Source organism: Amphiprion ocellaris, chromosome 12, assembly GCF_022539595.1.
Source record: "Amphiprion ocellaris isolate individual 3 ecotype Okinawa chromosome 12, ASM2253959v1, whole genome shotgun sequence".
Classification (NCBI taxonomy): domain Eukaryota; kingdom Metazoa; phylum Chordata; class Actinopteri; family Pomacentridae; genus Amphiprion; species Amphiprion ocellaris.
The window spans coordinates 19,052,152-19,078,518 of NC_072777.1; the positions used below are offsets into that span (position 1 = coordinate 19,052,152).

The 26,367-nt window shown below is 38.9% G+C and overlaps 2 protein-coding genes across 3 annotated transcripts; both read left to right on the forward strand.

The window, feature by feature from the left end:
• Window positions 1-345: 345 nt before the first annotated feature.
• On the forward strand, window positions 346-5,446 carry acot20 (acyl-CoA thioesterase 20). 2 transcript variants are annotated; one of them, XM_023271760.3, is made up of 4 exons: window positions 346-452; window positions 1,295-1,840; window positions 1,968-2,170; window positions 3,725-5,446. In XM_023271760.3, the coding sequence occupies exons 2-4, from the start codon at window positions 1,384-1,386 to the stop codon at window positions 4,313-4,315; spliced, it is 1,251 nt and encodes a 416-aa protein (XP_023127528.2). In that variant the 5' UTR covers window positions 346-452; window positions 1,295-1,383; the 3' UTR covers window positions 4,316-5,446. The 2 variants fall into 2 exon arrangements, with proteins under 2 accessions (XP_023127528.2, XP_054872212.1); XM_055016237.1 differs by having other exon boundaries at window positions 374-442.
• Window positions 5,447-6,562: 1,116 nt separating this feature from the next.
• Window positions 6,563-24,710, forward strand: gpr176 (G protein-coupled receptor 176). Its single transcript, XM_023271769.3, has 3 exons — window positions 6,563-7,349; window positions 16,305-16,554; window positions 21,165-24,710. The coding sequence occupies exons 1-3, from the start codon at window positions 7,130-7,132 to the stop codon at window positions 22,411-22,413; spliced, it is 1,719 nt and encodes a 572-aa protein (XP_023127537.2). The 5' UTR covers window positions 6,563-7,129; the 3' UTR covers window positions 22,414-24,710.
• The last annotated feature ends 1,657 nt before the right edge of the window (window positions 24,711-26,367 follow it).

Here is a 26,367-nt window from a genome sequence, read left to right on the forward strand (position 1 = left end):
TTAGGGCCTGTCATCTATCTATCTATCTATCTGTCTATCTATCTATCTATCTATCTATCTATCTATCTATCTATCTATCTATCTATCTATCTATCTATCTATCTATCTATCTATCTATCTATCTATCGCGTTAATATGAATTTTCAGAAATATGGACCTTTACATTGCATAGGGAATGTGACCCTTTTAATTTTTGTCGATCCGCCACAATTTCTCCTTTATTTTTAAATCCAATAAGTATATCTTACATACATATTTCGACGACTAGTATAAGACTGTGTAATGAACACACTACACAAACAGACATTGGGGAGAAGCTTTCCTAAAATCGTACTCCACCACCCCCATTTCGAAGGCACAGTGGTTGAGCCCAGTTGCTTCCTTTGCTATTGCTACTTCCTTCGTAGCGCAGGACTCAGATAAACCCTCGAAGGTTATGCTGGTATGTGTCGGTAGGTGACAATATCTTAATTTGATGTTGACATAAGCAGTGTGACCTACATTATTATTCACTTACGTCCTTTGTTGTCCAGAACGGTAAAAAACAAAACCCAATTAAGCCGAAACCTGCAAAGTTTTTAGCTAGCTAAGTAAACTACAATAACAGGAGGAAGTTAGCTGTTGCATTTTGGGTGCCAGTTGTTTGTTGTTTGGTCTGCAGAGTAATGAACTGCGTTACTTGACCCTTCACCCAGTTAAACATTACTCTGCAGCCATTCGTCCTTACATGCCCTATACCCCGTCAGCTGAGCTTTCACTACATTATTCAAGCTATAGACACAGTTCAGTCACATGTAGTCAGTGGCAAACCATAGAGTGGCATATATAGTTTATCCTGTTTTTTCCCCATATACTTAACACATTGAACACATTAGTGCTGCACATGTGACTAACTATAACTCTCTTAATTGAGTAAAAGGTGAGTTTGAATATCACCATGTGTGTAAGAGAGACTTGCCCTTAAAAGCCCTTTTCCTGCATTCATCCCTTCTGCAGAATAATGTTTGTGCACTTGGTTCATTGTTTTCAATATCTGAATGAATGTGTCTGTTTTATATTGAAGATATGGTTTATGCAAATATTTTGGTGCTTATTTATGAAATACTAAATACAAAATTACCATTTTGAGACCCAGACTCTTTGTGAAACTCCACATTGTAAAATTTCTCATGAATGCAAATTTTTAAATTGGTTAATGAATGTGTTTTTAAGAAAAACAGTCATAGCACTGAGGCATACAGAAGTGATTTTTGCATGTGCATTCACTTTCATTTTTCCTTGACTACCTTGACAGATGCGGTGACCCCAGGGCTCTACCAGCAAAACAAAAATAAAGAGCAGGACAATTAATATATTTCACTGTTGACATCCTGAACATTTGAAATGGCTTCCTCACAGATCCGCTTGAAAATTCTCCCCAGTGTTCGTTGTCTCTTTGATAAACTGGTGCAGGTAAAAGTAGAGGGACTTGCCCCTCACAAACCAGTGCAGCTGAGGTCCAAACTAGTTGATGACAGAGGAGTTGTTTTCAAGGCCTCTGCTCTGTACAAAGCCGATGAAACTGGCCAGGTGGATGTCTCCCGTGCACCCTCACTGGGAGGAAGTTATACTGGTGTGGAGCCCATGGGTTTGTTTTGGGCCATGGCACCAGACACTCCGCACAATAAATTCACAAAGAAAAATGTGCTTAGCCCAACACTGGTAGAGTTAGAAGTTGTGAATGGAGAGACTGGGGTTATCTTAGCATCTGAAACCAATGAGAGAGAATACATGACTGAGGGGATGAAGAGAATACCTCTGGAGGAGGGAAAAATACGAGGAGTCCTTTTCATACCACCAGGTGAGTGTGTTTTGATGAAACTAGAGTTCCATTCATTGATACGTAGAATTAGGAACAGTGTCAGTACTAAGTTTCTTTATTTAATTTATATTCTTTAATTCTTTATGTTTTTTTTTTCTCTCTTCAGGAAAAGGTCCATTCCCAGGTATTGTGGACTTGTATACTTTTGGCGGAGGTCTTAGTGAACCCAGAGCCAGCCTCTTGGCAAGTAAAGATTTTGTTGTGCTGGCACTGGCCTATTTACGTTACCAGGATTTACCGAAAAGCCCTAAAAACTTGGATTTGGAGTACTTTGAAGAGGGTGTAACATATCTGAGGAGCCGGCCAGAGGTTAGTAATGAAGATTAAAAAAATCCTTTTTATAATCCCAATTTATGTACAATTTACCTTGCTGTTTTACTTCTTGGGAAAACTGAAAACAATGTCCAAACATTTATAGTGACAATATATTACAGATACAGTACAAACATATTTGTATTTACTGTGTCAGTGTTGCCATCTGCTGGCTACTTTCTGATGTCACAGCCATTGATCTGTGACAAAAACTTGCATATCGACACCCTCTTAGAATATTGGCCTGAGTAATTTTTCAGGTTTTTCAGAAAACACAACAAACTGAACCACACCACACTGAACCTAGACCTAGGCCATTATACTACAGGGGTAGAAACACATGATCTGTTCAACTGAGGCTGTAGGTGATTTTACCAGGGGTGGCCTGCATCATGAGGAGATGATTTAGGCAAAACAGAAACTTTTGTCAAAAATGACCTAGGCCATTATTTTAGGAAGGTGACGACATTGAAGATTATTCTAGTGCTGGAATGATTAGTTGATCAGTGTGGTAGCAGATGGACAGATGTACTGATGTGCTTTTTCTTTTCAGTATTAGTTGCTTTTCTTATTTTGATGTGTTAACTGACTTTAACATTTAGAATTTTTGGACAGTTTGCCAGACAAAGGAAGCAATTTGAAGATTGGGCTATGAGAATTTTGATGGACATTTTTCAGTGTTTTGACATTTTTTAGATAAAATAACTATTTGTTTAATTGAGTGCTTGATCTCTTTAAATGGCTTTAATTTGAGTGGGTTTACATCAATCTAGAAAGAACTGTGTTGAAGATATTGACCTTTTAGCACTTTATCCAGTGTTTAGGAATTCAAAAGTAGCTGGACATATACACATGACAAAATTATTTGAATATTTTTTGGAAAATCTTTTGCAGTCAATGACTGTCTGAAGTCTTGGACCAATAGACATCAGCAGATGCTTTGTATCTTCCCTGGTGATATTTTCCTCTGGCCTTCACAGCAGACCCCATGAGCTCTTGCTTGTTGTGACACCTCGCTACCTTTTGTCTTCACCAGGAGGACTGCAGCTCAGCTGACTGAGACCAGCTAAATGGCTTGGCCACTTGAGAATATTTCACCCCTTTTACCTCTGCATTTCTTTGGTTGCATTGGTTGTATGTTTAGATCCTGTCAAATGATGAAATGTCATCCAGTGACATCCCTTTGCTTATATCAGCAGTGAAATCAATAAAAGTGACTGTGCTAGTTCCATTGACAACCATACATGTCTAAGCAGAACTCCCAGCAGGTTTCACAGATGAGGTAGTGTGCTTTGAGCCATGAACAGTCTTTTCCCTCTTTTCACAGTTCTTTCAGTATTGAAGTACATTTTTTTTAATTTGAAGGGGAGACTCCGCATTCAATGTAACATCCTGTATTATTCAAGTGATTAGAACCGAATGTGCTGAAGTCTGAAGAACAAAAACAATCATGTTTGTTTATATGCTCACAGTCAAAACTGTCCTCGCAGATGTACATGTTATGAAAAAAGAAATCTAAACACTTGTTTAACCCAGCATCTCTATATACAGGTGAAAGGCCCTGGAATTGGCATCATATCAATCTCTCATAGTGGCGCTTTGGCTCTGTCAATGTCATCTTTTCTCTCTGGGATCTCAGCGACTGTCTGTATTAATGCCTGCAATGCAAATACAGCCATTCCTCTACACTACAAAGACCTTGTGATACCTCCACTTTCTCCTGTCATAGAGAATGTTAAAATCACAGACTCTGGGCTCGTACATGTTCGCGATGCCTTACCAGACCCTTCCTTGGAAGAGAACAGGGCTTCTTTGATGCCAATCGAGCGTGCTACCTGCCAGTTCCTGTTTGCTGTCGCTGAAGATGACCACAACTGGAACAGTGCTTTTTTTGCCAACCAGGCTGCTGCTACGCTGAGAAATCATGGCAAAGAAACGTTTCAGTTGGTTTCTTATCCAAAAGCTGGACACTTTCTGGAAGTCCCTCCCATGCCTTATTGTCCATCTGGGTTTCATGCAGCGATTGGGAGTGATGTGCTGTTTGGTGGGGAGCCAAAAGCCCACTCTGATGCTCAGCTGGACCTGTGGGAAAGAGTCCAGGAGTTCTTCAAGAGCCACTTGGACAACTCAAGTATTTGCTAGCAGACAATGTTGTAACAAATCTATCAAGCAGCATTGAATGGTTGATGTTAGTGATGCTTACCATTGCCTGTAGCTTCCAATAGGATATTAAATGTTACTGTATGAGCATTACAATGTTGGGCATTTAGTTATTTTGACTTCACCTGAAACTAACTCAATACTTTTTTTTAGTATGCCAGAGTTCACGTGACACATAAATGTTTTTTCCTGCATAATTCTTTCATTTCTAAGAAGACACTGACAATTTTTACTTGTCATTGTAGAAAAATAGTGGGAGCAAGTGGTGCTACTGCTCTGTTTAAGTATTCCACCAAAGCAGCAGAGTCAGCCAACATTAACTACACTTGTGCTTTGACTGCAGAGACATGTCAAAATGTATCACAAGCTTCAAACTAAGATGGCTCAGACAGAGTAACATGCTGTATGGCTGGAATCAATCACTAATAATCTGGTCACTTCATCTCTTTGCCTTTATGTTAAATGCAGTATCATAATTGTAAATTCCCACTATTGGAAATAGGTGTATAAATGTTTTATTTGTGATTGTATAAGGGTTCTGTCATTTTGAATTGTCATTAGTTCAAATAATGCACAGCTTTAAAAAAAAAAAACTTTCTTACACTTAATTACAGATATGTGTTTTATATATATATCTATATCTATATATACGTGTGTGTGTGTGTGTGTGTGTGTGTGTGTGTATGTATGTATATGGTGAAACAGGTCAGGTGGGGAGAATAATGATGAAAGCTTATGAAACTAAAGCAAATGTTTTTAATCCACTGTGGCAGTCAGAATTTCACATTAAAGGGCTTTTGTCTGTTTCAAAGTGTAGAGAATCTACTTTGATGAGTTAAGCTGGTCTCTTAGGGACTTCATTAAGAATGTAACCTGCATCAAAGAAGGAAGTCTGATTGTGAAGCTGGAGACAAGGATAAACTCCCTCCAGCTGAACTCAGTCTGCATGGACATGCATGACATGTTCACATTATGGAGAAAAACACTTCTAATATCTTTGATTGTCTAATAAAATGCCAGATGTATCTTAGTTGTGGAACTGTTGCTTGAAATGGAAACTGGAAAATCTTTAACACTATGCCATGAATGAGAATAAAATATGATTTAAGATTTTTTTTCATCTATCTCATTCTGTTTTCTGGAGGATAGTGTCTTTTATTAGACTAATTAAAACATACATTGATATATAAAATGTTTTTATTATCATTGTGTGATATATTGCAGAGGAATGCCCTCTTGTTTTTTGGTATTTTCAACAAACCAAAGAGGAATTTCTTGAGCTCCTGTGAGAGTACAGACTGAAAAGGACAGCAGCAGCAGCAGCAGCAGCAGCAGTGTAAAAGGGGAGACCTGAAGTAAAATTAAAATTGTTTTGATCATTTTACCATCTTTTTGCCCAACACAAAGATTTATAGAATGTTTAGAAGCATTTTTTTAAAAGGAAACGTAAGATGTTTCATCTAAAAATGATGTATGTTCATTTATACGTGCTGTCCCACCCAAAGAAAGAAAGAAAGTCAGAAATAATATTTCCTTAATTCTTAAATACTCTAATGATTGGACCCTACTTTTTGACCCCTTCTTACATGGGTTAAAAATGACCCATGTAAGAATCAATGTGTTTTTATGCCACTTTTGTCATTTTGGTTAACAATAATAATTTGCATTCTTGTTTGTATTATATTTTTGTCCACACAAGAATGATTTCATGTTTGAAATATGTTTATTTTTCACTTTATAACAGATTCTGAACATTTTTGATAATTGAAAAAGAAGAATATTACACAGAACAGCAGTAGAAGAATGTCAACATCCATTCTGTCGACATTTTTCCACTCATTTCCTCCAGCTGTTGCTGCTCGCCATCCCTACAATATTACAGTTTCATTAAAAGTCTAAAAGGTAACTTAAAATCGAAATAGAATGATATCAAAAACATGTTTTTGAGGAATCGCTGGAATATGAAATGGAAAAAAAACTTCATTACAAAGATATTGCAAGAAAACGACCTCACTGAGTCATTTTTGACCCATTTATGCATCTAAGGGTTAAAATAAAATAGATTGCTGTCTTTCTCTGATGGTGACATCTACTGATTTACAGTTGCTTCTGATTTGGTCACCCTCCTCTCTTCCTCCATGGTGCTTGTCATTCATAAGATTCAGTGGAGTTTGTTAGTGCCTCAAGGAGAGGAGGGGCTCTCCTCTTCACTCTTGCACTTCATGCTGTGAAATATTCAGTTGCAGTCTCCCCACACCATTCAGTCTACCAATAAACAGCCTCTGACAGTGCGATTGGCAGCAGCAGCAGGACTAACAGCTTGTCAGACACTATAGTTTGGACGGAGAGGAGTGATGCTGCCGTGTTCTCGGTTCCGCAGGCTTTATTCCCGGAAAGGAGAGTTGTCACGCCGGTGTGCTTTTAGGTTCTGAAGATCACAGAGGAGCATCCACCTAGACACGCTGTGCTCGAATTTCACTGACTCTGATTTCTGCCATCCACAGAGGGAAATGATGGGGCTTCCAGTCGATTCCAGCCATCTCCCCGTGCTTTGATTTGACCATGTTTCCCCCTCCTATTTATTTACCGACCAAACGGCATTTCCGCGCTGGCAGCTGCAGGCTTTGCTTGCATGTGTCCGTCCTGCATCCTCATTGACATTTCCTGTGCAACAGCAGCAGTGAGATGTAGATTTATTCCCCCTGTTCCCATGCAGAGGAGCAGGTCAGGAATGCCTCCTCAGTGCTGACACCGTCAGCTTTCTTCGAAGCCGCCAGGATCTCTCCGTGGATCGACATGGATAGTGGGAGCCGGGCAGCCACGGTGGGGGACGGTGCTGTCAATTTCACGGCGGCTCACCTCTGGCTGGATCTCCTGAACGCCTCCAGTCGCTGGGACAGCGGTCCGGCCGCAGAGGGCTCCGGGCTGGACGAACAGCAGCGCCTCCTGCGAGAACAAGCGTACCGGGACTTCAGCACCACCATCCAGGTGTTCATCCTCATAGGTTCGCTGCTCGGTAAGTCTGCACATACAAACAAAGCTATACAGGCGAGCATAAGGCAGCGCAGTATCCTACAAGCTCATTTCACTCATTAAATCGTGGCACATTTTTGACAAAAACAGTAGCTTCACTGTTCTCCCAAAGCCTCAACAGTTTGATTTCTCAATCTGGGTCATGGGGATTTTTCTGTGGGGACGTCTTTTGTACCAGAATAAATAAATATCTGAGGCAGTTTGCACCAGATAGCAAGTAGGGAAACACCAGTCCCAACAAACAGACTGAACAGACTGACAATATCGTGTCTTCATTTCCATATTAATAGCCCTTTTTTCCTTTAATCATAAAAGTAAGGGATTAATTCCGGACCCTCAAAAACACTGAGAAGACAATCAGCTGCAAGAACTGTTCAGATCTTAAGTGACAGTCATAAAACAAATCCTCAATTATGGTGTCATTCCCCATTCAAAGCTTCAGTCTCTGGCCCAGTAAACAAGTCCCAGCTAATAGTCAACCCATTTGTGTCATATACTTTGTGGCACCTACAGTCAGCTGAATTTGCAAACACTATTCCATTACATTAACAGGTAAAATGCCCACGTGTCTCATCTGCAAATACTAAAAATGCCAACTTATCACCGTAGCCCTAAGAGTTTCAGTCAAAGTAGACTGAACTAATGGTTCAGAGCTTAAGAAGCCTCCCAGATGAGGGGTGAACCTTCTTCAAGAACCGAAGAACTAATGTGCAGCCACCTTCTTCTGAGCTCTTAGGATTTTTATGACTGAAAGTCTACACAGCCATGTCTCTGTAGCCAATGTCCCTGGTCCTCTCCACATTTTTATAGATTTTACCAGACAAATGGGGAAATGTATTCATGTATTTCATAAGATTATTATGCACCCTAGATTATTTTATAAATTTGGTAAAGTGAAGTCAGAGATAGGTGCTTGACCACTACTTTGGGCACTTAACTATAGACCAAGCACTAGTGCTTGTCATTGGTGTAACTAACATTTATTTTAATCATTTCATTGTTCAATCATTTTCTCAATGACCTCATTAGTTATTTTGTGTAGAAAATGGTGAAAAATGTTGATCGGTGTTGTCTGAAACCCAGCATGGTAAATGTCTTATTTTGTCCACAACCCAAAGATATTCAGTTGACTGACATAGAGGAAGAAAGAAAGCAAATTTATATTCTAGAAGCTGCAATTATGAAGTTTGGACTTTTTTTTTCTTGAAAGTGCCCTGTGATCACAAATCTTGTGAAATGGCGCTATATAAATAATATTGATTGAATTGAAAAAAAAAAACTCAAAGTGATAAATTGATTATCAAAATTGTTGGAGATGTAGTTGGCAACTAATTTATTACTGCAGCTCTAAACAGCATTATATTAAATATGTATGAATTTGGATGCCAGGTGACCAGACATATGCAAACAGACTGGCAAAATTTTAGATTTCATACATGTATGGACTGTGGTGGTAAATTTGACAGATGTTTGTGACCTATTTTACCATGAAATTTGTAAATAGTAACAACAGCTTATTATTTTAAGCATATGTCAAACTAAATCTGTGCTGTCTTTGTGAAAACTCTTACTGCTGGTGCCACTACCAGCCCAGGCTACAACTGATGATGATGATGCAAGTGAGGAAGGAGTGAAGTGATGGACCACGGTAACACATCAGCCTCACACGGTCCTGCCCCTTCATCATTATAGCAGCCAGAAACATAATCCTCCAGCCTAAAATGAGCACTGCAAATGAATGTGTTATTTGTCACAAACGTGGCTTTGACATGTTGTCTCCCCACTGCAGAAAATACACTCGGTCGTGATTGCTAGTGCTGTTTGGAAAGGCATGGACTCAGTAGGAAGCTGGACTTTTTGCAGTGTGCGTACATAGTTCACCATAGTTAAACAGTGCAATTGACACCAAATCTGTCAAAAAAAAAAAGACCAGATGACTGTTGGTCTGACTCAGTATCACATCTGACTGTGCAGCGCTGTATGGCTAGGTCAGGGAAGCTTAAGGGTAAAAAAAAAAAGAAATCCTTTCTGGCAACATGGCTCAAAAAGCCTATTTTTTTCTCTCTATGTTGTATATTTAGTGTGACACTAATGAACCATAACATTGTGACCAATAATTTTGATCATCTCATAACAACGTATGTCAGGGTCAAGAATATATAATCGATGGAAAGTCCTCGAAGATGGACAGGTGCAGTGACCTGAGTGAGTCTGATAAGAGCCAGGTGACTGGGTCACAGCACCTCCTGAAGGGCAAGGCTTGTGGGGTGCTTCTGGTCAACAGTGGGGATCTGATCCATGGTGGCTCGGACTTTCAATTTCCAGGACTTAAGGGATGAGCTGCTAATACTTTTGTACTAGATAGCCAAGGGCACCTTCAGAGGTCTTCTAGAGTCCATACCTTGGAGGGTCAGGATGCAAAGGCAGAGGCGGTCAAATATTTCAGCATATAGTACATTTATTTTATAAATAACATCCAAGTAGAAATAGTGAAAGTAATTATAATGGGCTCTCCTTTACTAACCATCTGAGGAGAGTTGACTGACAGACTGCATGACCATTGATTATGGAAATAAGACTATTGTCACTGAATAAATAAAAAATAAGTTGCACCAAGTTAAATGTCTCAATCAATTTTAGAATTAATTACCATTCACTCTTTGCTCATTGCAAAGCTAATTAACATCAGCAGGCGCCTTATTAATACTTATATAATCTCGATAACAAAACTACTAGGGCTGTCTCTGACTTTTGGATTTTCAAAAATTATATTTTTCTGATTTCAAACAAGGCTTTGTACTATAATAAAAAAGACAGGCTGTACATTTTTTATTTTCAGACAGCAATTATCAGGAGTGAACAAGATATGTTGGTTTCATCAAAGAAAAGGTGTATAACTGACTGAAGAAATAGCAACAATTTTCTTGGTGAAAGGTCCTTTAGGCTGAAGCGTCCAAATCATTAATACAGCTTAGATAAATGCAGTCAAGGCTCGCTTATATCACCACAGCATCAGTCAGATCAGTTGGCATAGCTTTCATGTTTGATACCTGATGCATGGACATGGAAAAGAAGCTACAGGTTATAAATAAATGCAGTGTGTACCTCCTTATAATTTCACAGCTTTGTTTGACATGATATGCAGTTGTGAAAAAAACTGTGACCTTTTTTATTCAAACTGCACATTAACATAAAAAGTCTCACTCTAGCAACAACCAGTGTTTATTCATTACTGTCAGTAATGAGGGTGGTTAGTTGTGTTGTTAGTTTGTGTACTTTGTATTTGCTTTAACCTCACTGGATAAAGTTTTCCATCCTCTTCAGCATTCCACCATGCTGTCTCTACTGAGAGAAATATTCCAACCCAAGACTCCATGCATTTTACACCTTTCGATGAAATACATATTTCGAGGTGTTGAACAGTTCTGGTATGCAAAAATCAGACATATTCGATCACTTTGATATCTCCGTTAAAATTTAATATATAACCATGTGGGTGTGAACAATGTTTAACTGCAACATTTCATTTTGTAAGAGTGGATCCATGGTAGATCATGGTGATGTTTACAAAGTTATGGTCGCCACATTAGATAGATATGAAACACATATTTCATAATAATGATATTAGAGCTTATGTTGGTTACCTTTTATCAACCAGCTTCACTTGTGAACCACAAAATAAATAAAAAAATCACTGACTATTTAGCTAATTTATGATCTGGATCTCTGAATGAGTTGATTTGGTGCCACCACTTTAAAGAAATAGTTAAATATATAAACAGTTGCGAGTAAAATGAGAGGATTTGTCAAGTACAAAGCTGAAGCCAAAAGGTGATTAGCCTAGCTTAGCAAAAATCCTGGTAGCAGAGGAAAATTTCCATCCCAGCCCTGTTCAAATCTCAAAATACACCAAGTTCCTCTAAACCTCTGTAAATTCAAATTACAAACATAATATTATATCGACTGTCTCATCAGAAGGATGGGAAGTATTTGTATTTTACAAAATGTTGAAACACTTTTTACTTTTACTAGTAAGAAGCAGAGACACTTATGCAGTTTACTGATAAAGGACAGATCGGAGTCTTACTTTTGATCTAATTAATGTGTCACAGTGTGCATGGCATTGGCAGACATTACCAACAGTTGTAATCAGGTCTGTGAGAAGTGATCTGGACTAGCTGACTCTATAGCCATCTACTGTTGGTTACCATTCAGAAATAAGTCTGCCCTTGACACCAAAGTCATTACAACACCACCGGGAGGTAACGGAAAAGCTGTTAAGTGTGTTAATGATGTTTCTCACTGAATCTTAACAGCATCTGTTGCTATGTTTAGACATCTGGATGTGTCTTGAGTCTGGTGGACTGCACTGAAAACAGCAGCCTATTAACACTAATCTAGAGATGACAACTTACTCTGAAGCAGAATAACAAAGCGTTTTTTTTTTTTTTGTTTTTTTTTACTGTTGCTGTTTCTTAAAGGCGTCATATTTGCGCTTTCCCCCTGTTGGCTGTGACTATGGTTGCCAAGGTGTTCCTTAAGTGCCAGGTGAGTATTTCAGGCACTGAGAGACAAAGTGATTTCAGAGACAATGCAGGCTCTGACAATAAAATAATAGAGGCCTCAGTATCGTCCGCATGAAGACACTTTCAAGGGCTTATATTTCATCACTTAGTCACAGTTTGTGAAGCACTTCATTTTGTAAAGATACACTACCATTCAAAAGTTTGGGGTCACCCAGACAATTTCATGTTTTCCATGAAAACTCACAATTTTACTCACCCTTGATTGCACAAGGGTTTTCTAATCATCAATTAGCCCTCCAACACCATTAGCTAACACAATGTAGCATTAGAACACAGGAGTGATGGTTGCTGGAAATGTTCCTCTGTATCCCTATGTAGATATTCTATTAAAAATCATCTGTTTCCTACTAGAATAGTCATTTACCACATTAACATGTCTAGACTGTATTCCTGATTGATTTAATGCCATCTTCATTGAAAAAAAATGCTTTTCTTTGAAAAATTTTTAAGTGATCCCAAACTTTTGAACGGTAGTGTAACTCTTTAGTACAGGTGGGAATTCCTTGAAATTGTCACAGAGCATATCACACATTGTGTTGGAGCTGTGATCCTTGTATTGCAGCCTCTAGAAGGGTGTGACATCACACCATTGCAGCTGTGCTGCAGTTAGCCTGTCACAGTGCTCCTGTCACAAGCCATGCTCACATTGGACATATCACTCACAGCAATTTGTCAACAACAAAGTTTGTTTGAAATTAAAATAAAAACTACCTGTTGTATTTTCATCAGTTGTTTCCTGTGATTTCCTGTAACTTCCTTTTCTTCACATTCCTATTCGTCTTTTCTTGCGAATGCAACTAAATGGCCCTTAAGGCTGACTAAAATGTCCAACTTTACAGCAGAAATCAGTTATATAGAATTATATTATATGATGTTACAGAAACAATGTCCATCTCGGTCATCTAGGTTTACAGAGAGGTTGTAGTTGTGATATGGTTAGAGTAAGGTAACTAAAACAAATCAAGTGAGAAGTAGTCATTTTCTCATAGATTTCTATACAGTTACTTCATTTTGTAAAAAGAGGAGTTACCCCCTGATGGATGTTGGAAAAATGCAGGATTAAGGCACTTCCACATTGGTTTCATTTTTCAGATCCTGAAGCTACATCCATCTCTTACATATGGTTCAGGTTTCCTTGCACATTATAGACAGCAAAAATTGAAAATTGTCCAGTATAGATGTTTTTGTCTGTCAGTAGAGTTTAAATGACTATTGTAAACATTTTCTTGAAGCGGACTATATACAGATTGCAATTTTTGTCACCCTAGAAAAGAAACCTCTAAAATGTTCAGGGCCAATACACAAATGAATAAAGCCAGTCTGACACAGGAAACCTTTGTTTGCAACATGTCTCCTATCAGGAGTGGTTGTTGGTTTCTGATCATGTCCCCAACCTTTTACACCTTTACATAACCAGATCCAGGCAGCTGCTGGGTTTAAAAACCTGATGAAGCACAAACCTAAAAGTGGTTTATACAAAGCCAGTCGAATGACTCATTTTTGTAACAATCAGATGTGAGTATTGTATAAAATGGAAATACAAGTTGCTTCGGAGGGCAGTAATAGTTTGTAGGGCATCTTTTCCTTTACTGCTTATTGTTTTTCTTTAAACAAAAAGACTGACTAATCAATGCCTTAATCAACAGCTACATTAATGAGAAGATAAAATATCAATACAGTAGAATCTGCACATGTAGAAATTCAGATATATTTGCTACAAGCACTCTCTTCAAGGCAGTTCTCTCAATATTTGTGCTAATTCCATTATCCCATGTGAGTCAGTCACACTTGCTGCTCAATCTGCACAGGCAGAGTGCACTTCATTAATTACTGCTACATTAGGGTTTCCCCGAAACACTACTCCTGTGTGCTGCTCTGTAACACAGTGAAATCCTGCTCAGTTAGTAAAGCATGCCATGTTCTCTTAAGACAGTTTTTTTTCACTTCCATCTGAAACCTCCAGAATAATTGATTGTTAAAGGCCATATCACCATGTCTTTATAGTGTAGAGCTGATTTCAGAACCCTTGCATTTATGTTTGTAAACTCTAACAACATTTTTTACCTCAAACATCAGCTGACAATGTGCTTTGCTCTAATCAGCTGGTGCCTTTTTTGGACACTGACTGACATCAGAAACAAATAAACCAAAGTTTTCTTCACTTCAGAGCATCTTGCTCTTTTTCTGACTGTGAAGGTACAGCCAGCACTCCGTGGGTAATTACTTTTGAAGGGGCTGGTATCACACATGGCCTTACGTGACCAGACATTGGCCAGTGCGTCACAAGAAATATGAATGTCACATTTTAAATGTAATAAACAGTCATTACCATCTCATTGGTCCAAATTATGGAGAGATCTAAATATAGAAATGCCACAGTTAGTTGCTTGCACCTGATCGTATGTTGGCTCACTCAGTTTAGATTTAGTCAATTTCTACATATGGAAAAGGGAATCATTATGCAGTACATTATCAAAATATCTTGTCAGCTGTCTTCACAAAACCACTAGTGGAGACCAACTAATCCTTCCCAGCCATTAAAGAACATCTTTAGATGACATTTGGTGAAGTACAGAGGAAAGCTTTGAAGAGATACCTGAATGAGCACAGTGCTCTGCCATCAGTTTTTTGCCAGTGCATGCTGTCCCTCTTGCACATTTTCACAGTTTTTTTTTCACTTAAAGGGCTTTAAAAGGTGCCAATCTGTTTAAACAGACAGTGAAATGAATTTTATATTTCCATGAATCCAGAACTTGTTACATTTTCGGCTCAAAGAAAACACTGCTCGCAATATACGCTACTGTTCTAAAGTTTTAGGTCATTGTTATTTTTGAAGGAGAAGTAGTTTTTTTCAATGAAGATAACATTGAATTAATCAGAAATGTAGTCTAGACATTGTTATTGTGGTAAATGACTATTCTAGCTGGAAACAGATGATTTTTAATAGAGGGTACAGAGGAACATTTCCAGCAACCATCACTCCTGCAGTTCTAATGATACATTGTGTTAGCTAATGGTGCTGAAAGGATAATTGATGATCAGAAAACCCTTGTGCAATTATGTTAGCACATGAATAAAAGTGTGAGTTTTCATGGAAATCATGAAATTGTCTGCTTGACCCCAAACTTTTGAATGACAGTGCAAAGGAGGCTCCTGAATTTTTGTAGTATGTGAAATCGAATGTCAATCCACACTGAGCCTGTATTATTATGGTTGTCTTGTGCTTCTCTGTGGGCAAATTCAAGCGATTTGGCAATGTGACAATAGCTATCTAATGGCTAAAGGCTTCAAGCAGTTCCTTATTATGATGGTGTAAGTTGTAAAACAAGAAGCTTGAAACCAAGACTTGATTACATATATTAGTTTGCTTAAAGATGTACTTCTTGTTCCTTGGTCCATGCAGTCTTAGTATTCTTTAAACTATACAGTCTCTGTCTCTGTGCTGGATAGAGGTCAAAAAGACATGAGATTCATTTGTTGGTGTTAAAACACTACTGGCTGAAAGTCTATATGGACATGAATGTCACAGCAATATTGGACTATAAGTCATTTCTTTACCTGTGTTCTTCTTTTAGACAGAGTGACTAGAAAGAACTGGGTACACAGCTTTTAATTTATTTTGGGGTTTACTTAAATCACTGCAGTGTCAAAATTGTGCATGCAGTGTCAACAATATACATACACGCAGTTAGATCATTAATTCAGCCATCCTGAAAGCTCAACAGTGCCTTTTAACTTGGCAAGACCAAGGCCTCTTATATCTCTTTTGTGATCAGGATTGACTATAGCTAATCAATGTTAACTGATAACAAAAAAACTGATGCTGGCACTATATTGCTAAGCATCTTCACTTTACTTTTAGGGCCTAAAACGTTCAGGCTTGTCCATCAAAATTTAAGAACGCCCTCTTCCTCGGAAAGCCTCAAAATAATGTAGCAGTCTGATATTCTCTGCCAAGAAAATCTTTTTGGTAATGTGCAATCATACCATGCTACTAACACACTGACTTATAACGATGCTTATTACTAGTAATCAAGGAGACCAATAACCAATATTTGGAATTGATATACATGTGCAAAAACCCCCCAGAAAACGCAAAACATACAGATAATCAAAGAAATGGTAAATATCTGATATGATAATTGGTTAGGTCAGCAATTGGGAAACCCTTAGTTTTAAGTTCATATTGCATGTCATATTTTGATGTTATTTGGTCATTTAAACCTAAACCGAATAAATGCAAAGATGCAACAAGTAATTTTTTTTTCTACTAAGGTGTGGGCGTATCAGGAAACACACTGTATGTCTTATCTTATTCTAAAGCGCTGAACCTCTTTGCCCCTCCCCCACAGGTAATGCCACGGTGCTGTGGTGCACCTGCTGCACGAATGTCTTTAAATCTGTGACCAGTCGCTTCATCAAGAACCTGGCATGTTCGGGCATCTGTGCCGGCCTGGTGTGCATTCCATTCGACGTGGCACTTGGAATCAGCCCTCGCTGCTGGTGGCTTCACACCCTGCTGCTCTGCAAGGCCCTCAAGTTCCTCCATAAACTGTTTTGCTCCGTCACTGTGCTCAGCTTCAGTGCCATCGCACTAGACAGGTCAATTCAAAAATCTTTTTCACTTCATACATACAAATGGCAGGGAGAAAACATACTTTAATAATAGATACAGTCGTTAACAAAAGTGTACATACACTTGTAAAGACCATATGTATTGCGGCAGTCATGAGTTTCCAATGACTCCTACAGCTCTTAATTTTCTACGATGGAATCATTTAAACACTTGCATCTTTGTCACAAAAAACAATCATGCATTTTAATTCTTCCATTGATTAATTACAGGTCTTCAAAAAATACAATAAAATCCGCAGGGTCAAAAATATATATACAGAAATGCTAATTTAGTTAAATGTCCCTCTGCCATTTTCACCTTAAGTAGGCATTTTTGGTTGCCATCTCCAAGCTAAACTAAATTTATTGTTGTCTTAAGCCATGACTTTGGAAAGGCCAGTCTAAAACTTTTATTCCAGCCTGATGTAGCCATTTCTTTGCAACTTTTGATGTGTGTTTGGGCTCATTGTCATGTTGGAACACCCAGTTGTGTCAAAGAGCAAACCCTCTAGCTGATGTTTTTTGGTTTTCCTGAAGAATGTGAAAGTAATCCTCCTTCGATATTTAATATACTTCGTGTAAAGCACCGATTCACTGACAGCAAAACAGCCCAAGAACATAATACTACCACCTCCATGCTTGATGGGAGGTTTGATGTTCTTGGAGTTAAAGGCCTCACCTTCTCTCCTCCAAACGTTTCTGGTCATTCCTGGTCAAACAGCTAATTTTTGTTTCATCTGACCACAGAATTTTGACCCAGAAGACCTTTTCTTTGTCCATGTGATTAGCAGCAAACTTTAGTCAAGCTTTAAGGTGATGTTTCTGAAGGAAGGTTTTCCTTCTGGCATGGCAGCCACACAGCTCATGGTAAGGTAAAACACTATAGACACTGAGACACCTGTGTTTCAGCAGCTTCTACTTCATTTCAGAGCTGCCTTTTGGGGATTCTTGGTTGACTCTTGACCCTCCTGGCCAATTCTCTCTTAGCAGCAGATGATAGCTTGTGTTTTCTTTTGGATGGTGGCAGTGACACAACTGTTCCACACACTTTATATTTAGAAACAATTGTTTGCACAAATGATTTTTGGAACGGACGCATCTTTAAAATGGCTCCAAGTGATACTGCTGACTTTTTTAAGTCAGTGATTTTCTTCTTCACATCTGTGCTCAGCTTCCTCTGACTTTCCTATTGTAGTGTTTGTGGCTGAATCTAATGAGTGTATCAAATAGGGCCATATTCAAAAAACATTAAGTGGCCATTCCACCAAGAAAATTAGATTGACACAATTTTCTCCATCACCAAAAGCTGATTGTTCGGAGTTCAAGCAGCTCCATGTATATTTTTGATGCAGCAGATGTTGTCATAGTTCCAGGAGACGTGTAATAAATCTATGAAAGATCTTCCAGCATAGAAACTGAAGCGGTTCAAGATTCGCAGGAGTCACTGGAAACTAGCTGCCATAAGATACACAGTCTTTACAAGTGTATAGAAACTGTTGTTCACAACAGTAATTGTGGTTTACACTTGAGATTAAAATTCCACCTCTTACAAAACAGATAAAAAAAGAAGAGCCCTCTGTCCTGAGTACGGTGAGTGTTGTCTTGTTTATCCTCACTTCGGCCCTGCAGTCGAAGCTACAGATTTTGAAATATGTGTTTGTACAAGATTAGTGGACTCCTCTTATTCACTTCCAACTTGGGAGAAGTGGGCTGTTTTAATCAATGCACAGATCAGTTTATCAATAGATTGCTCTGTGGAGTCAGCTGGAGTAATACTTTTCTGAAGCATCTTGGAGTATTAAATGCACAAGTGAAGCAGCTTCAAATGGGGGCCAAACTCTGGAAGATTGTTGTTTCTTCTGAAGCAAGAAACCTTTTTCAATCTTCATCTACACCCTGTGGTGTGGATAAGAGGGGGTAGAGGATTACAATCAATGGAGCATGTGTCCCAGACCTCCCAGCGGTGCTAAATGCTGCAACCAATACAGTCAGACATGGCTGCTGCTGCCCACATAAAATCACACATGCACATGCACGCACTTTTAAAAGTAATGCTTTCTCATTTGGAGACATTTTTCTATCTGTCTTTTTCAGCCTGACAGAAATGTAAAAAGCCTTTCTCCTTGTCCTGTTGCTGTTGCTACCTGTGTTGTACTGGCACAGCCTTAGCCAACATTTACAGTTTTTAGTATTTAAAAAAATTAAATAAAATCACACAATCTTATGCTTATTTATCCATTTGAGTGATACATGCAATTTTCTCTGGATTATGGCTGTTTATTTTTAAAGCTTTCTCTACAGTGCCAGGTATCTGATTCTAGATGTAGCTAATCTTTATTTTCATTAAGATAATTGTCTTTATATAACTAAAGTTATGCATATTTGGTCTCAAATAATGACAATCAGCCAAAACTGGAACTTAAATCAAAACACACTTGGCAAGGTTTAGAAAGGCAGGGGGCAAACAGGAAAGCAGCTGAGGGTAAAATCCAAACTAAAAGTACATGTGAATCTCAACAAGAACTAATCCAAATGCAAAAACACAAATCTGGAGAGAGAACCAAAAATCAAAAAGACATAACAGACAAAGCATGGAGCATACAGAAGAAATTCTGCTGAAACAGATTGGAGAACAGGAGATCAAACAAGAGACATAACAGGAAGAATTGACGGGGAACAAAGGAAAACGCAAGACTATATATACACAAGGAACTAATTGGGAGATAAGACCAAGCAGATAAAAACAAATAAAGTTGATCTTTACAATCAAAAGAGAGGAAAACAGACAGAAGCAGAAGCACAGACAACCAGAGATACACAAGGACAGGGATTGTCAAAATAAAAAAGGAAATAAACAACACACAACCCAAGATATGTGGATAGATACAGTAAGGTCTGGTATCACCTCTACTAGAGTAGCTGTGTGGGCTACCACTAGCATCAATAAGGACAATAATATTTTCTCTCTCTCACTAAAATAAAAAAGTTAAATATGGGTGACAAACAGCAGAGATTGTCTGACAAAGTAATTGCCATAGATTAAGGCCTAATCATTGTCACTGGACTGTCCATGACCAAGAGGCATTTACATGGCCCATCTCAGCCCCAGTCATGCTCCATCTCTTAGCTTATCTTTTAATTAACCAGTACTAACCAGGACCTCCAAAACCTTTATCCTCCATGCCAGACTTCACAACAATCCTGAATTAAAAACATTAACATTAGCATCTCTGAAATCCCTGCTCAGAAGCCTCCTTATTCTGAATATTTAATTCATTACATCTGCATGTACGAAAAACTTGCAGTTAATATTACATTCATACAAATTAGTTAATATTAGAAGACTGTGGTGTACACACAATGCATCACAAAACATGACAAACTCTCAGTCTGCAAAATCAAAAATCATGCAGGATGTTATGAGGTCAACAGAACCACACTGAGTACAGTTTACCTTTTATAGATGTGGGTTTCAATCATGTTTTTATGTCGATTGAGTGAGATCCTGTGTGGGTGAAGTCTCGTCTGAGCCTTGATTTCACTGCTACAAAGACTGTGTAGCCTCCATAGCAACTAGTATAGTCAGAATGATATCAAACCAATGAATTATTAATTCTCTCGGAGGGTAATCAAGGCTGTAGATATACAGACAGGTTGAGACTACAGCACAGTTGCAGGCTCATATACAAACACGTTCATACAGTAGCACAATTGAGGCAGTCCTTCATGTGATTTGTTTTGTTGTTAATTAATGTACAACAATAGGATGAGAGACACTCTACATACTATTATCTGTAATGCAGATATCAGGAGATGTACTTTGATACCGTGGTAGGTGTGCATTAAAAAAAAAAACACTCCCATGATTTTAGCATAAATCACCATGCCACAAATAAATGAAAAGAATATTCTTTCATCCCATTTGAACTGATGAATTGCGTTCCTTTTAGCACATTTAAAGTAGCTGCTAAAATGGAAAAATTCCCCAGTGTTTTTAACATTTTTTTGTCTACAACATAAAGTCCAGCACCTCTATTAGAACAGCACAGCCAAGGTATAATTTCTTTGATAACTTATTTCACAAAAATTGAAGAAAAAATAAAAACCTGGAATCAACAAATACAACATTTTCCCAAGTGCCCACAGATGTTGCCAATTCTAGAAAATGGTAGCTCCACATACTATAGATATTTAACTTTTACATTTTTTATTTGTCTCCCATTTGCTCTGTGTAAGCACAGCCTGCAGTTCAGTCCAGTTCAGTTTTATACCTGCACTGTCTTACAGATACAGCAAAACCACTTAAAAGTCTTCCTTCAGTGAGAGGGTCATAATGGACCAGACCTTCTTTATTAATTACATGCCCACAGAATTAGTTATTGATGGGGATATCTTGGAAAATAAGGAGCTCTGATTCTTCAAAACGCCAGCTGAAGAACTTCTTTATTTAGTGGATGGTTCTTCACATACTTTTTGTGATTCGTTTATGTACAAAAGGTTCTTAATTTTTACTGGAGTTATTTAATTTGGTGGCATGTTGTTCTGTCTGACCCATATGCAAGTTGTCAAGCTGAAATACTTTGTCTTTCTACCTGTAGATACTACTCAGTGCTGTATCCATTAGAGAGGAAGATCTCAGATGCAAGATCTCGAGATCTGGTCATCTATATCTGGGTCCATGCAGCTGTGGCCAGCCTACCTGTGTTTGCAGTGACCAACGTGACAGATGTGTATGTCACCTCCTCCTGCTCAGACGACCACGCCCGCTCCCTGGGCCACATGGTGTATGTGTTGATCTACAACGTTACCACGGTGATCCTCCCTCTGGCTCTGGTCTTCCTCTTCATGCTTCTGATCCGCAGAGCACTCAGTGCCAGCCAGAAGAAGAAGGTGATCATTGCAGCTTTGCGGACGCCTCAGAACAGCATCTCCATTCCGTATGTGTCCCAGAGAGAAGCCGAGCTACATGCCACTCTGCTAGCTGTGGTGCTGGCTTTCTCTGCATGCAGCGCCCCCTATGGGGCTTTGGTGGTTTATCGAAGCGTTTTGGCTGACACCAAAGAGCTGCCCACCTCATTGTATCTCACAGCTCTCTGGCTCCCTAAGGTGTCCCTGCTCACCAACCCACTCTTGTTTCTGACTGTCAACCGCTCAGCACGCCATAGCTGGCTGGACCTGCTGGCCAGGATTCACAGACGTTACAGCCGTCGTAATGTGGTCAGCACCGGGGGTCTGGCATCTCTGGGGGCTGAGGGGGTGATTGGGGAGCCAGTGGGACTGGAAACAGCGGGTCGCTCTGGGAGCCAGCTTCTAGAGATGTTTAACATTGGCCAACAGCAGATTTTCAGACCCTCTGAGGAAGAAGAAGAAGAGGAAGAAGATGTGGAGAATGAAATCCCCTCTCAAGGATCAGGAGGCTGCTCAGATCCCAAAGAGGAGCAGAGGCATGGGTCAAGACTAGGGAGCCTCAGAGGTGAAGTGATCACCAAAAAGGAGCCTCTACAGGGCATCCAGGGGACAGGAGGAGGGCTGGTCATCACCAAGGAAGCCCCTCCTTCAATCATAGCGCCCAGGGCCTCTCCAGTCCACACATGTGCTTATGCCTCTTCATCGCAGGTGGCACCTGCTACACCTACAGAAGCAGAGGACTCCACCCAGTTTGGTTTTGGACCATTTGAGCTGCCCCCCCAATGGTTACCTGAGACCAGGAACAGCAAGAAGAGGCTGCTGCCTCCCCTGGGTAACACACCTGAGGAGCTGATCCAGACCAAATTGCCGAGGCCACGGCCTGAACGTCGGATTAGCAGGAACAACAAGGTTAGCACCATTCCCACTGTGGACCCATGAGCTTTGTTGCTGGCCTCTGATGTGCAGCAGCAGACACAGCTCATTACAGGGTTGACCTCTTCCATCAGGCCTGGGAAAGGAAGGAGATTGATGTCTGTGTGGTTTCTTTAGGTCAATTTAAACCTTTTCATGTTTTTCTGATTTGCAGTTGTAGCCATCATCAAAGTTCAGGTTTTCCACTTTACTGCATAAAGGCCCATTGCATGAGGCACTGCAGTTTTCATATTGGGCAAATTTGATATAACATATTTATAATGTTGTGATAACTATTTCAGTTCAATCTAACTTCACTAGAAGCTTGACTGATTCAGTTTCATAATTAACAACTTCTGCAACTGCTATGTGATTGATAATGCAGATACCTTTTTGAATCTGTTATCTTTAAATATAGCTAGCAAATGAATGCCCTGTACAAACCCAATTATCCTGAGGGATGCACTGATACTGGATTATATCTGCAGCAAATAATCAAACAAGGATAGTGAATGTCCTAACAAAACATTTTGTAGATTGGTTGTGCTGTGATTGCACTCTGTAGATCAACACAACTCAGTGTCAGTCCTTTCAGTTTAGCCTTTGTGGGACTATTTTTTGTAACCATGTTTAACAAGTCTTACTAAAATGTTTGGGATTAAAGCACCATTTGCTGCCCTTTGTTCCTCAAGTTTGTCTTTTGGATTATTTCTTCTAATGTGATAGCTATTGTTGTTGTTATTTGTACTTTAAATTAATTTCTTTTGATGAAAATGCAGATGTACAGTATACAAATACATGTTAAAAATGTAAAATGATCTGAATTTACCTGTGTTTTAGTGTGTTTTTTGGTACCCAAAGTGTGTAAGACAGTTGGGGAAAATGGAAGATTATTTGTTTGCTTGATAAAAAATAATAATAATAATAATAATAATAATAATAATAATAATAATAATAATAATAATAATAATAATAATAATAATAATTTAAAAAATAGGCCTGGGATCCTTTAATCATTGTTGATCATTTCTGTTGATTTCTCCCAGGTTGCCTGAAAATCAGTTGCTCATTCAAATGACGGTAAAATTAAAACAAGTAATAGGAGGGATTAAAAAAAAAGCATATTGTAGATTGTCAGAAGCTGAGAAATGATGTTTAATTTGAAACTTATCTGCCACTTCTGACTCTGTCTTATTTGTGATGCATAATTCACTAGTAACAGCTTTAGTCTGAACCTTTGGTTGAGGTAAACAAAGCTGGGCTGCACTTCAAATATTTGTCGAGCCGTAACTCCCTCTGGGGCTACCCACAATCCCCTGCTATGTCCACAAAGAACCTGAATCTATGCTGCATCCTACCCATGCTGCTATCAGGCATAATTGTGCAGTCATACCTGACTTGAAACAATATCCACTGCCAGCACTTAAAAGAAGATGAGATGAGTAATATGTTTATTCTGAGATGCTGTGTGGCAGTACTGAGTGCATAAGAACAGTTGTTGCTGTCTGCTATATTATCTGTGGTACAAATAAAACACTGTAGAAAGCCCAAAATATTGGTAGTAATTACATAACAGGAAGGTCATTGATTTCTTCCACTACTGCTCGTGTTTTCCCCGATTTGATTCAAAGCAAACATTCCTACCTTTTAATCCTGCAATCACTATAGCTACAGAGATAAAGCTTGTGCTGAGAGTCACCACCACAAGGTTCACAAGGACTTTAAAGATCTTCTGACACTGATGTACACAAAAGGTATTAAAGAGAGAATGAGCCTGTAATTTATGAAGTGATTAACAGATGCCGGTGTTGAATAAAGTTGTCTTTATCCTTAGAATTAATTCTTGATATTGGAAGTAACATGTCAATTTAACAGCTGCTCTGAAGCCTTTCATCATATTGCACCTTTTAAAAGTCAAAAATGAATTGAAGCGAACATGAAAAAGGAGTCCTTAAGGTAAACAGAAATGTAGGCAAACTTCACATCATGAGGATAAAAATCTCTAGGAAAATATCTTTTCCTTATTTCCATGATCCAATTTTATTGTTAGCCAGTGACACCGATGGAAATGTCCTGCATATGCCCTATTTTTTGCCTCATTGTAAATATCTGCTACTTCTTTTGGAATTGAAATACATAAGGCCCCATCAAGTGTAATCTACTGTGCACAGTGAAACCTCAGTATGTATAGTTTATTTCCAGTCTTGGCTGACTTTTCAGAGAAAGCAACAGCTTTTGTCACGTTCCAAGGGATTTTCTTGTTGTGACTGATGGAGTAGTGCTTGTCTAGATGTATTAATAAAAGATTAGTGGTTTATTGCCTACGCAAAAGCTCTAATGTATTCTCCTAGCAGAATAACTGCTGAATTTGGGCATCCAACAGCTTGTTAACAGAAAACTCCCATCTTCTATTAGCTTGAAATTATGTCTCCTCATCTGACTCACACAGATCAGTAAAGAAATCATGGTTGCATGATGTTAAATAATAGCAGCTTCTAGCAGCAGCAGTCCAGACTATAAAAGTACAGTTTAATCTTCTTTGCAGTCGCTGTAAGAAGGAGCGCATGAGGGACTTCTGAGTAAGAGAAGCAAGAGAACAAAGTCTGTACTTGTTATTAGCTTTGGTTCAATGTAATCTAAGCAGGAATTGTCGTAGGTTGTATTATTCATGGCGTCACTGGTATCGTCATTGTTATTTTATCCTACCAATCTCCCAGTCTCCATAGAAAACCCACTATGGAAAATGTTATTGTAATACCGGTGTGGTCTTATTCAGTGGACACAATTAGAGAAACTGCTCTGTGAGTTTCACTGTATTAATTTTTCAGTAAATGTGTTTCATTAATTTAACTACATACAAAACTACAGTTTTACTTTTAAATTTTGAGCTTTGAATGTAGAATTATCACATATTCAAAGGTCAGTCTTTCAGGCTGGTTCAACTTCTGGGAATGCATCAGACCAGTTTTGCTCAAAATTGGTTTTCAAGCTAAAGCATTACGTAATTTTGAACTGGAGTGATTTTACTCAGTACAGTGATGGTCCTCATTTGTTTCGAGTGCAGTTTTGTCAGCGTTCTCTTCTCAGGTATGCTTAGTGAGTTTACAGTAACAGATCATCTGCACTACATATTTAGGCCATTATTCTTATTTTGAACCAAAGAAGACCACAGTAGAAAAAAAGATGTTAATATTTTTAAAAATTTGACATTGTCTTCAGGTTTATTCCCAAGATTCACTTAGTTACACAAACCTACAGATTGAGAAGCCACAAGTGAGGTTTAGAATAGAATGTCCTTTCTTAGTCCCACAAATGGAAATTTGCAATGTCACAGCAGCAAAGTGACGGTAATAAAAATCAAGAAAACGCATCTATAAATTAAAGACGTAAGATATATCCACTATATATACAATATAAATAAGAAAAACTGAAGAACACAAGGATGCTAATAGCACAAATTTAAGAATATATATACAAATGAATTAACTTGGGTTTATTGCACATGACAGTTTGCTAACTGTCATTGAGTGAGAAGGAAGGGAAGGAAGGAAGGACCTGTGGTAACGCTCCTTCACACCCCTGGGGTGACGCAGTCTGTCACTAAAGGAGCTGTCCTGTATGCTCAGAGTGTCATGCATGGGGTGGGAAACAATGTCCAGCAGGGATGTTAGCTTGGCTAACATCCTCCTTTCTCCCAACATCTGCACTGGGTCCAAGGGGCTCCCCAGAACAGAGCTGGCCTTCTTGATGAGTCAATCAAGTTTCCTTTTGTCAGCAGCTGAGATGCTGCTGCCCCAGCAGACCACTCCATAAAAGATGGCTGATGCCACCACAGAGTCATAAAAAATCTTCAGGAGTGCGCTCTGTATCCACAAAGTGTGTACACTGATGGCACCATGTTGGTGAAGAGGAGATGAAGCACACACTGACAACAAAGACATAGGCAGGACAGTTCAAAGCATGCACTCAGTCAACACTGAA

What these genes read in the sequence shown, in the direction of transcription:
- acot20 (XM_023271760.3), top strand. Translation starts at nt 1,384, where the DNA reads ATGGCTTCCTCACAGATCCGCTTGAAAATTCTCCCCAGTGTTCGTTGT. An exon ending in AGTCCTTTTCATACCACCAG is followed by an intron (nt 1,841 to 1,967) that starts GTGAGTGTGTTT and finishes TTCTCTCTTCAG; the next exon opens with GAAAAGGTCCATTCCCAGGT. An exon ending in ATCTGAGGAGCCGGCCAGAG is followed by an intron (nt 2,171 to 3,724) that starts GTTAGTAATGAA and finishes CTCTATATACAG; the next exon opens with GTGAAAGGCCCTGGAATTGG.
- gpr176 (XM_023271769.3), top strand. Translation starts at nt 7,130, where the DNA reads ATGGATAGTGGGAGCCGGGCAGCCACGGTGGGGGACGGTGCTGTCAAT. An exon ending in CCTCATAGGTTCGCTGCTCG is followed by an intron (nt 7,350 to 16,304) that starts GTAAGTCTGCAC and finishes CCTCCCCCACAG; the next exon opens with GTAATGCCACGGTGCTGTGG. An exon ending in AGTGCCATCGCACTAGACAG is followed by an intron (nt 16,555 to 21,164) that starts GTCAATTCAAAA and finishes TTCTACCTGTAG; the next exon opens with ATACTACTCAGTGCTGTATC.